Source organism: Mastigoproctus giganteus, chromosome 7, assembly GCF_048544385.1.
Source record: "Mastigoproctus giganteus isolate SK-2022 chromosome 7, ASM4854438v1, whole genome shotgun sequence".
Taxonomy (NCBI): Eukaryota; Metazoa; Arthropoda; class Arachnida; order Uropygi; family Thelyphonidae; genus Mastigoproctus; species Mastigoproctus giganteus.
Genome location: NC_143581.1, coordinates 194,249,818 through 194,266,149, shown reverse-complemented (window position 1 = coordinate 194,266,149; position 16,332 = coordinate 194,249,818). Strand labels below are relative to the sequence as shown.

The 16,332-nt window shown below is 36.2% G+C and overlaps 1 protein-coding gene across 3 annotated transcripts in view; it reads right to left on the bottom strand.

Annotated features, from left to right (window-relative positions):
* The window catches only part of LOC150083512 (rap guanine nucleotide exchange factor 2-like), a 471,197-nt gene that overhangs the window by 320,876 nt on the left and 133,989 nt on the right, over positions 1-16,332 (bottom strand). The window contains exon 1 of one of the 3 annotated variants that reach the window (XM_090378048.1): positions 7,278-7,715. The exons of the other annotated variants lie outside the window; for them this stretch is intronic. Coding sequence (XP_090234174.1) covers positions 7,278-7,285 — 8 coding nt within the window. The 5' untranslated portion in view covers positions 7,286-7,715. Of the gene's footprint in view, positions 1-7,277; positions 7,716-16,332 lie in introns of those variants that run through there. 3 annotated transcript variants of the gene reach the window in all.

Below are 16,332 nucleotides of genomic sequence, written 5' to 3'. Positions count from 1 at the left end.
AATTCGTATCACATCTTTTATATTATTTATTAGATTTAAGCACTAACAGTTCCGACCGTTCTAACCATTCCGTCACAACTGTTAGTGCTTTAAAATTCTAACAAGAATGGTTAGAGCACGTGGAAAGTATAACCATTAATTCAATACAACTAGTTATTAGCATTAACATTAGCAGAGGCATACGATGCAAGAAAGCAAGCTTATGCAGCATCGGCAAAAAAAAAAAAAAAAAAAACCCGTTTCACTCATCTATTTACTCCAAATGCTTGTCCAGCTCAGCCTTCAATTTATTTAAAGCTATCAACTTTCACAACAACAACAACAACAGATGGAAGTCTGTTCCAGCAATCAACCACCCACTGGCTAAAGGCAAATTTCCGCACATATATTCTACAACTGTCTTTCCTCAGTTTGAATCTATGGCCCCTCAGGTATGATCAAGAGGATTTACCTACAGGTTCTACTGTCCTTGGGGACAAACATAGCACGTTCTGCATTTTTGAAAATTTCTGGGTTTTTTTAAGGTTATGCATACAGCCTAAGCATTCAGTGGATATTTGGTGTTTTTGCTAGATAATACAATAGCTCTGATCCCTATGATCTCACAAAACGACATTCTCCAGCATTAAGACAAAATATTCATACTGAAATGCTGAAGAGTGTTGCGATTGTCCAATATTTTTTAATATGAAGTAAATAGTGCGATATGGTTTCAAATCGAATTGCTTTAAGAGCTTAATACATACTACTGTACTATATTAGATATTATAGTCAAGAGAATTTCTATATACTGTACTATGAAGTAGTACTGAATGTCTCGTATAATGTAACAGTGTCATACAGTCTGGGACATTATGAATGAAACATAATGCATAAATTTGGGACCTGCAATGCTTTTTTTTTTTTTTTAAGTCCAGCCAGTCTAGTTTTTCTCTTTACCCTTATATGACGACTACCCTAGAAGAAATATTTTAAAAAAACAAAAAAAAAAAAAAAAAAAACCCAGATTTTTGAGGTTCTACTGTATATAAAACATACCAGATTGAAGTCGGCAAGTGGAATCGAATTTTGGATGAAATTATAACCGTATCCTAATTAAAAATGTTTATAAAACATTATGAAGAAGCTTATCATCCTTGAAAAACAAAGTAAATATCAATATCAACATTCTGATCCAGACGTAAAAGATCCTTCTTATAGTATTTTATATGAGAAAATTATTTTCGAAATACAGGATTTCTCGTTATGCGACAATTTCCAGGAATCGCATTAATGACGTAATTTGAAAAATACCAGTATAAGCAATGACTAAATTATACAAAATTATCAAATTTAGACAACTGCTGAAATCTGAAAATAACATATTTCCTGATGACAGACGAGCTAATAAGCCGATATCTTACAGTGATGGAAAGGCATAATACCCTGGTGCAAGCTGATCCGCGACCTGACTTTTAGCATTTACAGTATATGATATATGCAATGGTGGTATTAATCATGGGGGGAGAGAACGACTGCTTTGGGACCCAGAATTTAGAGTACGCCGAAATCACCATATCTAGAACAGAGCATGTATATTATGTTTACTAAATAATCTAAAAAAAAAAAAAAAAACATTTATTTGTTGCTTTTTACGTTTACTTCACTCTATCATAATCTAACCTAACTGATATATTTTAGTTCTATTTAGTAAATTCATCGTAGAACATCGGTCATTATTTAATGATAAAAAAAAAAAAAAAAAAACGAGAGCGAGAGAGATTTTATGTCAGGTTCGAAAAATCTATAATCTAGACCAGTGGTCTCCAAACTTTTTTGGTCGCGCACCCTTATTTTACTTAAAAGGACTAGCGCGCACCCCGGAATAAAAAAACTAAATACATAACTTTAATATATATATATATTTATTTATTTATCATTTATATGGAAGGCATTATATCTAAAATCACATATAATTTTAAAAGATCACAAAATAATACAAAACAAAATTAAATTGAAGTTCAAGTACAAAATGCATGTATTTGAACGTGCACGATCGATGGCATGATCAAATAAAGCCGCATATTGAAGTATTAAAAAAACATTTATTTATAATTTTTATTTTCAATTACGTTTCGAAAAACTAAAGTTTTCATAATTAATAAATATTGATTTATTGCGGATTATCTCGCGCATCCCTAGGGTTGCGCGCACTTCACTTTGGAGACCACTGATCTAGACCCTAGAACACTACAGCGATAACCTTACAACTAAACACACACAAAAAACAACTTGATGAATCCTCCACATATAATATAATTCATTGAGTATTACATAAGCAGACTATTAAAATACTTAGTCAGTGCGGTCCCACAATTTTCTAAAGAGAGAGCTAAAGATGTTTTATGGGAAATCACTGGACTATAATCATCATGTAGCAATAAAGAAAATCCACATTTTTTTATCAAAAGGGACTAAATGGAACTATAACCCCTTTAGCCTCTATCTGATAACCGCCACTGTTAAGTGACACTTTTAGACAGAGATAAAAAAATTTTGCACATGACTAAAAGGCGTTCTACAACATAGTAATGAAACGAAACCCTAATTTGTATACACTCATTAATTGCATATACTGTATTTAGGTTGATTTAAATATTTATTATCTTTGTAGCTATTTTTGTTTGAGTATAATGAAGTAGTTGCCCTTAATATCACTTTTTTTTTTCTTATTCTGTATTTTTATTTATTTATTTATTTTTATTACCGATGTACTGAAGGGAACCTATTAATTTAAGACTGATCATTAGTGTTTTATTGATCTTGGTGGGAGGGGAGGAGAGGAGTTCTGAATCGAACTAGATCATGTTGACCAACTTTCAGGAACGAAACATTCCCATTGTAAAGAGTCATGCACCTTTTATTTACTCTTTGTCATGATTTAAAATTACGATTTAAGTTTTAGCACAGTAGGCACACTTTGCATTACCAAGAAAATATTAAATTACTAAAGATAGTTATATCTTAATTACAAGTACAACTGCATAATTTAAATGAATAAAAATAAAAGAAATTCATTTGCTTTAAATCATGTTATTTTCAGTTTCAGAAAAATGCCGCAACTAAAGTGATGTTTATAATTTCGTAATGAGCAAAACGGAATATTTTCAATTATCTTTATAATTAAAAACGATAATTAAAATATGCGTCCTAAATGTCTTATTTGCAGCAACTTGCATTGGTATTTTTTTATGTTTATTACCTAATGTTAATAAAAAGCCAGACAGATACTTAACAGTCACAAACGATTTTCATTTAACCTTGCTGTTTCGTAAGAAAGAACATTTAATTAGCCAGCAGAGTAATATTTCCGTGATAGGTAGAACTTGGAACGGATTGGTACACACGCCAGGTTGTTTACCATTAACGTCAATATGTGCATACACTACAGACGTCACAGTCTACGCATCAAAACTAGACAGTTCGATTTCGTAAATAATCCAATAGAAGAGCAAATTTTGATTTTTAACTAGTCGTTGTTTGCTTGTTAAAATTTTAAAAACTTAAACAGCTTATACTATGAAAAAAAAAAAAAAAAAAAAAGAAATCAATATAAAATAGAAGTTCATTGTTTGCGAAGTCTTGGAATATGAAATAAACATGTATACATTGTTGGAGAGTTTCCATAGTAACCGCACGTGCATTCCTTCTGTTGATGAAGTTTTATAAACTGATAGTTTGCAAATATTTCGGCAACTTCAAAAGATTTTCAAAACACCGTGTGAATGAAAATAAAAAAGGTGTTTATATATATACGTTATTACACCTAAGTACTGTTACAATTCGATATGATATCAGTTACTAGTAACCTTATTAGATTACTTGGCAAGGTTCTCGAGAACAATCAAACTATGAAGCTGAAGTTTATTGCTTATGCACAAGCACGAGTAACAGTCAATTCAAAACTGTTGCGGGGAGTGAGTTTAGAATCTCTGAGTAGTTGAAGCCACACCCTAAAAGATCCCCTTGGAGGGCATAATAATAAAGTGCCAATTCTTACTGTGTGACTACGTGCTTCAAATTGAAAATGAGTGAACGCCTTAAAATTTTAAATACTGTCAACTCCCACCAGTAATAGTTTAGGCATCCGATTGAAATGCAATGAGAGTCTTGGAATTTTTGGCTTGGGGTACGGAAGGGGGAACAACAATAATCGAGGTGCGGAGGTTTATACAAAATATAGTTCGTTCTAGTTTAAAGGTATACAGTATTTAATTATCAGTAAAACCTGGGATAAAACGGAAGTAGTGTAAACAAGTACCAATAACAGTTACAAGAAACAATATGAAACTCAATTTTTACTATTACTACTACTACTACTCTCTCTCTCTCTCTCTCTCTCCTTTCAAGCAGGATTATACTTCCAACTCCTGATAACCGAGAAATATGATTTATACCAGAGCTGGTATTTTTTACTTTTCTTTTCTTTCTTTCTTTTCCTGTTTTCATTTTGAGTATTTCTTTAATGTAATGTTTATATATATTTAACTCATTTATCAAAGATACAGAGAGGGGGATGGATAAAATAATGGAAACACTTGTAATAAGAGTTACAAGTACGAACTAATATGGTGTTTGGACACCCTGTGCTTTTAAAACAGCTTGCATCCTACGTGGTATAGATTCAAATAAATACTGAATTATCTTAAGAGGCCATTCTTCATACAGGAATGTTTCAAGCTCCCTGAGTGATGAAGGTGGAGGAAATCTGCTTCTCACTCTCTCCCCCAAATATGCCCATAGTGGATCAATAACGTTTAAGTCTGGTGATTGCGCAGGCTACGGGAGATGCTTAGCCTCAATTTCATGTTCCTTAAAACAAGATTGGACACATCTGATTGTGTATATTGGAGCATTATCATCTTGGAACATAGCATCATTTGTGGGAAACAGTGTTTGCACCATGGAACGAACCTGGTCACTCAGAATATCAAGGTAATCAGTGACAGTAATTCGCCTGTTCAGGGTGATGATAGGACCTAAAGACTGCATCCTCTTTCTGGCATTACCATCAGTAAGAAGCGGCCTGGCAATAGCGACTCTGTCATATATTTTAGCGTTATGAAGTTCTGGCAGAACTGTTTTGCTACAAACTGGATTACTAAGATTTACATTAAGTTATGCAGTTACTTTTGAGGCAGTAGTTCTATGTTTTCGGACTACAGTCCTTTTCAGTTTTCATCGATCTCTTTCAGTCAGCTTCGATTTTCTCCCACAATTCGTCCTATCAGATTCTGTTTTGCTATACTTGGTGAAGGATACATTATTCATCATGAATCTGATGAATAATCGAATATATAGGGATAATGAATAAAAAATACCTCTCTTTCGTTAGTAGAATGATATAATAGCTTTCATTTTTATCTAAAAATAAAAGTGTAATATTTTCGGGGTATAATTTGCTTTACACAACAAGCTCATGAAAATGGTTTTTGCCTACCATTGTTGCCAAATGAAAACGTTGCCAAAGTTGCCAACAATCTTCTGCTACATTACTGACCAAAGACATTGCAAAAGCAGTCCAGTTGGCTGTCAACTTTTTTCGTCGATTAGTGTTTTTTTTTTTTTCTTTTTTAATACTGTTCTTACTAATATCGTGTTTTCAGAAGTTACTAATTATCAAAAAAAAAAAAAAAAAAAAAAAAAATCCAGGATTGCATGTACATGCTTCATGATATATAGTGGTAGTGGTAGTTTCACGTAGGAGGTAAAGGCGATATAGTCCTCCCTTATGATCAAAATGTGATTTTTTTTTACTGTTAAATGATGATGAAAGCTCACTGATTCCCCGGAATAATGCTTGACTTCCCTTTTTTATAAACTCCTGGGACAGCAGACACTTTATTTATTCTACAAACGACACATTATATATATATATATATATATATATATATATACACGAAATTTTTAAGCGAACCTCTGAAGATCCGTACCACGACCTTCAGAAGTTCGCCTAAAATGTCGTGGTACCGACATTTACTGCCTGAGTCAAGAAACTAGGTACAATAGAGTGCCGCCTGAGGACTTCGGCTCTACAAATAAATGCAGGATATGACCCTGAAGTCTAGTACCTTCGGCGGCTGAAAATAAAGGTATGAGCTTGTCCTCTTAAGTATTTTGCAAACATTAGTAGACATGCAGGCAGCACTGGAAATGTAACTGGAAAATATTAAAAACCGGAAGGCTATTTGGACGAAAATAACATTAAATATATTTTTTGTCATACTTTATCCAACACGTGCAAGCATTGTCTCAGACGCCATGATTAGTTACAAAAATGTACTCGAACTAGTAATTCGATTGATCAACCTAACATGTTAGGGCAAAAAACAATTTGAAAGTTTAACAACTGAAAAACTTAATTTGTAAAATGCAGTTTTAAGCCTAATTAATCACGTTCAATTCGAGGAATCCAATTTTTTTGACTACAGAAATTTTCATAATTTATGAAACGTTACATAAAATCCCTATATAAGATGAAACTAAATAAACTTTCAATTTCTTGCTTAAAAAAATATCCTTCAAATACAGAACTACACAGCTTGGTAAACCCCAGTGACTTCACTGAGTAGCAAAAGTAAACTTCTCTCTTCGCAATGCACAGCTTAAAGAATTTAAACAATTTTTCTTCTCGTTTGCACAAGGTCAGTATTAATGAGATAAATATTGGCCTTCTGAATACTTTTCTAAACTAAGATATATCAAAAAGGAATTGGAATTCTGATTACCTGATAGACTTAACAGATCCAAAGAGATAGTAACTCCAACTGTGTTTGCACTTAGAATTATTATGTTAAGTTCGAATACAGAATATCACTTTTGGTTCAAGTACTAATTGGAAGGGGAAGTCCTGACTTAAACCAATGCATTCAGGAAACAAAAAAAGGCTTCGTCATCCCAATTTTATTAGTATGATTGTGCACCAAGTTACAGATTGAACAGTTTGTAGAACGGTAATGTTTTGTAATACTATACTGTACTTGTTTATCGAATGGTTCTATATAATAAACGGTTTGTTATAACAATAACATACTTTTCAGATTGCTCTGAAAAATATTTATGCTTGGCAATATGGTTCAAATACGAGTTCTCAATCTGCAGAGGAATAACCATGGAGATTGAGAGTAGGGAACAACAGGGGCTGGAATATTTATATAAATTAAATTCTGCATAAATATAAAATTAACAATAGCAAATTTGTATTCAAAAACAAAATACAGAAACTAATAGAGACCTACCTGTACATAATAACACACCCACGAATGCCTCTCTAAGATCATGTCACCAAACATCAGGCTCACACATAAAACCAGCAAGACGCTGTGGGATCCCAAATAAATAATCCGAACACCATGATGAAAGAAACCGAGTTTCCCACATAATCCTAACTTGAATGCGATCGATAAAAATAAAGAAGCCGTGTCTTGGACATTGTCATGTTTTCCAACTAATACCGAAACCTCAAATTTATGGATAAACACCGCCAATCAAACATGAAATACAAAACAGTGGTTTTCCGGATGAGTATTATTTAAAATAGCCATTCAGCTGCCATTGTGTTGTTTTTTTTGAAAGCAGATTTGAAGTGAAGCGCGCCAACCGTTGCACGCTACAGTGTATAACAATAGTAAGCTGAGAGAGAGATAGAGAGAGAGAAACTAAGCACTAAGCCACGCTCCAACTCCAGGCGGGACTACCAAATTGCCATGGCCTTCACATACACCTGGGACAAACGGGGAGGAGGAAAGAGCCTCTGTTTCCCGTGGTTCACTGCGGCGACATACCACGGGCCAGCAAGGCATGTGGACCGGCCGACTACGAATGCAGGTAGAGCCAGTTGACAGGAAGTTCGCTAAAAGAAGGTTATCACAAGGGAATAGTCCGGATATTCCGAATGACTCAAAGATTTTTGCCGGGTGATGCCTTTCATGGGCCAATGCAGCTTCACTGTGCGAAAAAAAAAAGTGATGGTATTTGTTTGATATATACAACTTTGTGATCTTTGGAATATGAAACCCTTAGCATTTTTGCTGTTATGGGCATTGCATCAAGCATCCATGTAAAATTTACTTATTTTCGCTGATTGCAATAAAGATATTATAGAAAAAATAAACAGCAGTAGGGGAAACACAAAAAAAAAAATCAACTTTTAACTGCTGCCAGAAAATTGAAAAGTTCAGAAAATTCTGAACTTTTCAACAGCCAAGGTTCTTGGGTCTCTCTCTCTCTCTCTCTCTCTCTCTCTCTCTCTCTCTCTCTCTCTCTCTCCAAGGAATGGAATGATTGGTTAAAATATGTTTAAATGGCTTTTCAAAGAGAAAAATCGGATCAAAATGCTTTCTCCATATCTCAAACAGAATAAAGCTCTCTCTCTCTCTCTCTCTCTCTCTCTCTCTCTCTCTCTCTCTCTCTCTCTCTCTCTCTCTCTCTCTCTCTCGCACCACACACACTAAAATGCAAACAGCATCTTTTCCATCAGTTTTACAATAGCTACATCTATATTTATAACACAGAGCTATTTTGGATTACAGCTTGTCAACATACAGACACACAGTTTGGACAGTTTTCACGACTGGGTGCATTTCAAATTTCAAGGGTGTCTGTTTCCCCCACATGCGCGTGTGCCTCGGTTGTTTACTTTTTGCAGCAACAGATAGTCGAGCCACCGAGTGTACGAAAAGGTCGCATTCCTTGCTACGGGGCAAAGTCAGGCAGGCGGCTTGTGTGTGTGTATGTATTTGGCGGGTCGTGACGATAGGCTGGGACAGGCCGGCAACAGGGACACGGATCTTCGGCTAACACTAGGCCACTAAGGAGTACCTGATCCGCCCGGGGCTCTTTCATTCTTTCTTTCTCCTCTAACCACAATGCGCAACCTTCCGACCAGACCGAACACCGTGTGTGCCATTTAACTGCCATTGCTCAAGATGGCTTTGCGGAGACATAAAACGTTGTGCCCCGCTGGTACTATTTGGCAGAGCGCGTGATGAGATTTTGAGTTCAATTCCCTCATGGGAGATACAGGCACGTTCCTTCAAAGACAAGCGATTTTAACGAACATCTTATCAACGACATTTATGATAATTCGATTTGTTCAAGTGAGGGTGCTGCAACAATTAAGGGAAGGTCACGTATTGTAAACAGAATTTTCTGATGGCGAATCCCTGTGCGTATGACAGCCACCGTAAAAAATCCTATCAGTAATCATTACTAACAATCCTTTCAATGACAACAAACATATATATAAATTTACGATGGTTTATATATCGGCTCGAGTAAAATTTAAATCCTCCCCATACGACACGTTTACTCATAGTATGTAAAATACTGCTGCTGCCAGGGGCGTATTCAGGGGTGGGCAGAGGGGGATATGCCCCCTTAACCAAAAATTTGAAATTAAAGAAACAGAACGCAGGAGGCGTTCTAAAAAAACCTTAAAAGCCTGGTCGCCATCTCTTGCTGGAACAATTAAGTGAAGGCCTATCAGCTTCAACAAGTCAGTTCATCCACAAATAATAACTCAACTCCAGATGAAGAGAGTTCACGAATTTTATATTTGGCCCTTTTTAGAAACATCTATCGGCCATTCCTAATTTTATTAAACTCAGACAAAGTGGACGAATTTTTATTGGTATCTTGGTTATATTAAACAAAATTTAATTAAATTTCAAAATACATCTGTTTAAATAAAATATATAAATTTTCTGTTTATACTCCTGAACGACCACCTAAGAGCAGTTTATAAGATACAGAATTACCGTATATTGCAGGAACATTACCATATATAGCAGCCACGTGAACTCGAACCACGGTTAACCCAAACACGTGTACTATTACATCTCTGAGTTGGCCCCATGGCTATGTCAGGCTACATAAAATATTTGAATAAAAGTTAACAAAAATGCGCCTGAAATGTGACGCAACTGGCACATAACTTAATTTTTTCATTTTAATTTTGCTGGCCAAAAGAAATTAAATCAGGATCGACAGTCGAAATAGTTTCCAACCTTCCGGCCTGGCAGTACAAATCCAATGAAAGTTTCTGAGATCAGCGTAACATGAGTAAGAACGAAGCGGTGGCAATAATAATCCCCCCCCTTCACAACTATACGAAAATGTCCCAGTAATATTGCATTCATTGAACTCTCCCACACAAGGTCTTTTTAGGCACTCTCCGAGCAAAATCCTGTGGCTTTAGATCAGGAGCGGGTCAAACATGCAGACCAAAAGAAATCCATCTGAGATTTTGTGTGTGTGTTTTTGTAACTAATTAGCATAGCATTTCGCAAACTGTGGTCCGCGTATCCCTGGGGGTCCGTAGATATGCTTCAGGGGGTTCACAAATAATATCAGAAATTTCTGAAAAATATTTTAAAAGTGAAAAAATCTTGTTAAGCGTGAGGGCCCAAGAAAAGTTTTTCAAGCTAAAAGGGGAGGTCCGTATGTCACAAAAGTTTGCGAAACTCTGAGCTAGGAGACATGAACTAGCATGCCAACAATAGTATAAGGTAAGGTGTAAGGTATATTGATGTCATGCGGCACCAGGGGTTTCCCCCATCTCCGCGTTGCTTTCATTGTGGGTATACCAGTTTGCTGGGAATGCCAGAGATTTAAAAGTGTGTGGGTATTGTACATGTGTAATGTCGTGTACCGTTGTTCATCTGGTAATTTAGCCGCTGGGCCCCTGTTGCAGCCCAACGTTGCCCCACCTTCGCCCCGTGGAGGCAGACCAGGAACCCAGTAGACTTAGTTACTCTGGCAGGTCCTGCCGCTTAGTTTCCTGAGATTTCGGCGGCTAGGACCTTAAAAAAAAAAAAAAAAAAAAAAAAAAAGAATCATAATATGTATGTATATACTCATTTCACTTGTCTGCATACACCATATGTTGTATGCCTATACACACCGCTGGGGGGTTTGATATTACATAGATGGATAGGCCGAGACTGGGCGAAGATTATTTTGAGTGTTGTTAAATTTAGTGTGTGGGGCGTTCGCATTGTATATAGATAGAGTAGGAGGGGAGACAGAAGACTGGGGGGTAAAGATAGAAATATGGGAGCGATAGAGAAGATGCCCCCAATTGGTCAGTGAGGCATGCCCATGCCAACAACAATAGTATACCAGTATAATAACCTATAACTCTGCACTTTTAGTACAGAAAAAAAAAAAAAAAAAATGAACAGCGAATAAGCTATACGTCAACCGCTGTTATCAATACAAAATTCCATTCTATGTTAACCAGCCCTGAATGGAACAATTTTATATTTACTAGGTTGACTATTAATAAATAAGATTGATCTTCAACCAGATCGCAATGGAAAAAAAAAAAAAAAAAAAAAAAATCAAACTTTTCATACTATAAAAATCTACTAAACTTTTAGGGGAGAGAGAGAGAGAGAGAGAGAGAGAGAGAGAGAGAGAGAGAGAGAGAGAGAGAGAGAGAGATGGATATTAAGGAGTAGAGGGAAATTAGTCTCGTTAAGAAAACAAGGAAATTTTGAAGTGAGAAAATTTGCAGTGAAAAGAACTGCACGTCCAAACAATAAGAAATGTCATTGAAGTGATATATTTAGATGGATGAGGAAGGCGTCTACACTTAAATTTTTCTGTTTACACTCATCCGGGACGGACGATCAAATAGAATCTGAACAGTTTGCAAGACAGAAACTAAAACAATACTGTATTCCTTGGTATTATGTAAAATTGAACACACGACATAAGAAACGCTGTACTTGACTTGACTTTAACACTCAGCTTCAATCGTGCCCCTCTTTGAGTTTTGTTATGTAGAATGCCCATGATGGAAAGCAATATATATATATATATATATATATATATATATATATATATATATATATATATATATAGAGAGAGAGAGAGAGAGAGAGAGAGAGAGAGAGAGAGATGCATCTTATATTTGAGACACGGACGCATGGTCTAGCAGCAGATCAGCTTGGCCACAGAAAGGGCTTCCAGTGGTTACCTGCTTGCTCGCTGCCACGCTCCTCGTTCGAACCTACATAATAACACAAAATGAGACTATTCTTGTAGCTTATACCCCGTCTGATAATAGAATATTTATTTAATCGAAATTGTTTTTTATGAGAAAGGCATGTCGCACTATCAGCCAATGAAATCTTTAAGCACAGGACTATTAGCAGCTGAAAGCGTTAGGAAAAATAATTCAGAACAGGCACGCTGGTTCATGTTGACTCAACTGGCTTCCCACAGTTGCTGCATATTGGATGGTTGCTGATCTCTACTGCGAAGAGCTCATATCCACAGGTGCTCAACGGAATTGAGATCTGATGACCAGAGAGCCTATCATAATAGGATGAAGTCACTCTCGCATTACTGGGAACAGCAATTTTACAATTCTAGCTTTGTGACATGGCGCATTATCCTGTTGGAATAGTACAATCTCAGACAGATAACATTACAACCATTAAGCAATGAGCCTGGTCGGAAAATTGTTTCAAATGTTGGTGCACTGGTGTCAATTGGGCACAGTGCGTGGCGATATAATTCCCCACACCATTACACAGCCACCATCACCACCTTCATGTCAACATCTGGCAGGATGAATCTATGGACCCATGCTTTTCGCCACAACTGGTTTCTCCACCATGAAATTCCGGTTCTAGCACGAAACACCAAAAACTTGAGACTTATCAACCATGCAACGATTTTTCAATCCTCCATTGTACAGTGTTGGTGTTGCTGTTGCTGAGTCCACTGTAACTGTACTTTTTTTTTTCTTCTGATCGACAGGAGCTGTCGTGGAATCCGGTTCGGTCGTCCGCTGCAACACCCTAATGGCGACAAGGTACAAGGAGCTGTGTTATCTGAAATGGCTCTTTGGTTGCCACTGTTGTACTGGATTATTTGACTCACTCTAACCTTTCTATTACCCTGCACAAGTTTTGTTAGCTTCTCGCATCAAATGCAACGCAATGTTACAATTCTGGTCGCTAGTTCCGATCACAGGATTGCCGTTGGCCAGATGTTACTTGGTACTTTACCCGATAAATCTGGGAGAAAGTCGACCGTGAAAATCCCAGCAAGGTTGCCATTTCTAATACTGATACCGGCGTTTTTTCCGCTGGCTATTATGCCATATTCAAAGGTCACGCATTGCGCTGAACCGCACTCATACAGCATCCCTATGTATTTGCCTATCTACTTTATATCGCATGATACAAACACATAATCTTCTCGCTGAAGGAGCACTCTATTTCATGATGAGAGCAATGCACCTAATAAAGTGACCACTCAGTGTAAGTTTTATGATAAAATTGGAGTAGTAATCTAAAAATAAGTAGAAATACGAAAAAACTTTTGCAACACCACAGAGATCTTGTGATAAAACAGACGTTATTTTGTAACTTGAAACTTCTTTTTATAAAATTATAAAATGGACAGCCCAGGGAACCGCAAGGGTCACCTACCCCTAAAACTGGCCGTGTCCCTATTATTACCAAAGCATGGTTAAATGACTGTTTGTATTGTAAAGTCTTTGATCAATACAGGGCTTTTAATTTCGCTTTCTACTTCTTTAGCACTCGTCAAACACGAATGAGATAAAAGATGTCACGGAAGTCAAGATAAAAGTGCACGTTATCTGTATTAACAAACACGAATTTACATATGAAATAAAATAATTAACATTTTACAGCCTACAGCGTTCACAAGAATATGTCGCCAGGCTATAAAAAAAACAGTTTGCCTTTCATATTTAGAGGCTTTCTTTCCCTAACAGCATACAGAAAATCTCATTTTTACCTTACTGTATTCATTTATGAATTATAGGTTCTGTACTAACGTTTGCAGCTTCGAGGCTTATTTTGGCACTATCTCGGCAATATTTTAAATGAGAGTATATTTAGGACAATGCAGATAAAATATGAGGCCCTAATGTGTTGCGAAAAGAGGAAAGGAAAATAAACCAGACACCATTTTATGACAGCGTCACGATTACTTTTTCCTGTAATTAGCTACTGGCTACAGCAACTAATGATCTCTGTATGTAAGGGTAATGACCAGAGACACTAATTTCATAACAACAAAAAACAGGACTCATCGATCAGAGTTTAACGCAAAGGAGAAAATCTGTGCGTGAACTTCTACCCAAGAGAAACGTGGCAAAGGAAAATAAATAACGCGCTTTGAATAACAGTGACAGGAGATACAGAAAAATCAACTACAGCTCATGTAGAAAAGGGAAACTAATAAGTGCCAATACTACTGATAAGAACCCAGAAACTAAATTTGCAAATTAACTTTCTGTTCCTAGAACTAAATCACCTGGTTTAAAAAACGGAAGTCTGCGATAATATTCTAATGACTTTTTTTTTTTTTTTTTTTTGTTTCCGTTTATGGTTACAGGAAAACATATAGTTACTAAACATTAAACACTGCTATGTAATTTAGGATTCGTCTATTCCTAGATGCTGTCATAGTAGTCAAAATTTGTCAACAGAAGTTCGACATTGTCTGTAACATATATTCCGCACAATAGGAACTTTCATGGACTGCGGAAATTGAGTTAAGTAATTACTCGTACGAAATTTTTACATTAGATGACTAGTAGTAATATTTTTCCAGCGCGAAGGGAACAAAAGTGAAACCTCACTAAGGTGACACTCATAGAGATGGAGCAGAAACAGTTCTACGACTTTGACTAACCTCTACAAACAAAGGTTTCTCCCACTAATCAAAAATTGTCTAAAGTTAAACTTTAGACAACTTTTCATTTTTAAAATAGTTTGTAAATTTAACCACGTTGTCTTTGTAATTAAGTTAAAGTTTTTATCTATTGAAACATTCGCTCATATAATTTTTGTACTGCTGCAATACAAACTTAAAGGGAAAAAAAAATTTCATTATATAAGGTAGGTGAGTCAGACAAGGCCCACCATAGATTTTTAATCATCTATCAGTGTGTAGTTATTAGTACACTTGCCATGGGTTTCTGTCTTCGTGGGTTGGTAGAAACTGTGCTACTTACCCGGTGTGGGGAGTCGCCGTCCTCGCCACACTGGGTGGAAAAGGTTGGAATGTCGTAAATGACGCAAGGAATTTTTAAGGGCCTTTTCTACAATGTGGCTGAGTTAGTTGGTCTCAAGCGAGGATAGCACGGTTTCTTCTCCGGGAAAATGTTTTTTGTCCAGCAAACAGCAAATCGACCACAGAACACACGCAATTTACAGACATATTATATACGTCGCAATATGGCCTAAGTTACTGGTGCGCCTAAAACTCCTACAACAACCATGATTTTCTGCTTTTTTTGTTCGAGCACGTTTATTGTGGCCAAAGGTAAATAACCTACATGTTCGATATACAATATAATTATGTAGTTCTCATATCCCTTTATCAAAGACTATATATAGATTTTAAAATATATATTATATGGCAATCTAGCTAGATGGAAACTTGAAGGGAAACCAGGGGGCTCCATATAAGGTTCGGATGGGTTATTTTTCTTCTTCTTTTAAAAAGGTTATCTATGCTTTGAGGTATTTTTTTATATATGATTATTCAAATACGAATGAAGTAAGTTTCCTCTTCTGTAAACAGAATGTAAATCAGCAAAGTGGTCAGTGGTGATCAGAGTGAATCAGTAACACTATGGTAGTCATACCATGAAGCAGTTGCGAGCTCCCTCGATTACCTTGGGGAATTATTGAAAAGTGGAAATGGGGGGGGGACCCTAGAAGACGTAGCATTTTATCTAGACACTCAAGGGCTTATTTGGCTACTTTAAGAAAACTATAAACCACAGCACAATTGCTATCTGACCCTAACAACGAGGTGCCAACCTGGAGCTCTCTCATCAGCCACCAACACAAATTGTACAGTTTGTTTTGAGGAAAGGAAATTCTGTGAAACAGCCAGTGTATTTTGTTCTCTCGTCCTTTTCCCACTTGCAAACAGCACGAGAGCTCATGTGAGAATTGTCTGGAATATCAAGCTCTCTATTCAAGTCTTGAATTTTGAAGGACTTGAATAGAGAGCTTGATATTCCAGATAATCCTCCCTTTAGTCCGTTTAGTTCTGAGTAGTTATCATCTCATGACTGATTCGTGAAAATATACGAAAATCCCATTTCAAATTCAACGTAATTTGAATTTGAAATGAAAAAAAGTTTGAAATGAAAAATCATATTCCGAGCCCTCTAATAATACTCTAGTACAAAATATTTGATAAATTCGATCAAGTACATATTTTTATTTCACCTAGAGCTCAGATTTTAAGTTTCTAACTTAACTTCTGGATATTAATGTACTCTGC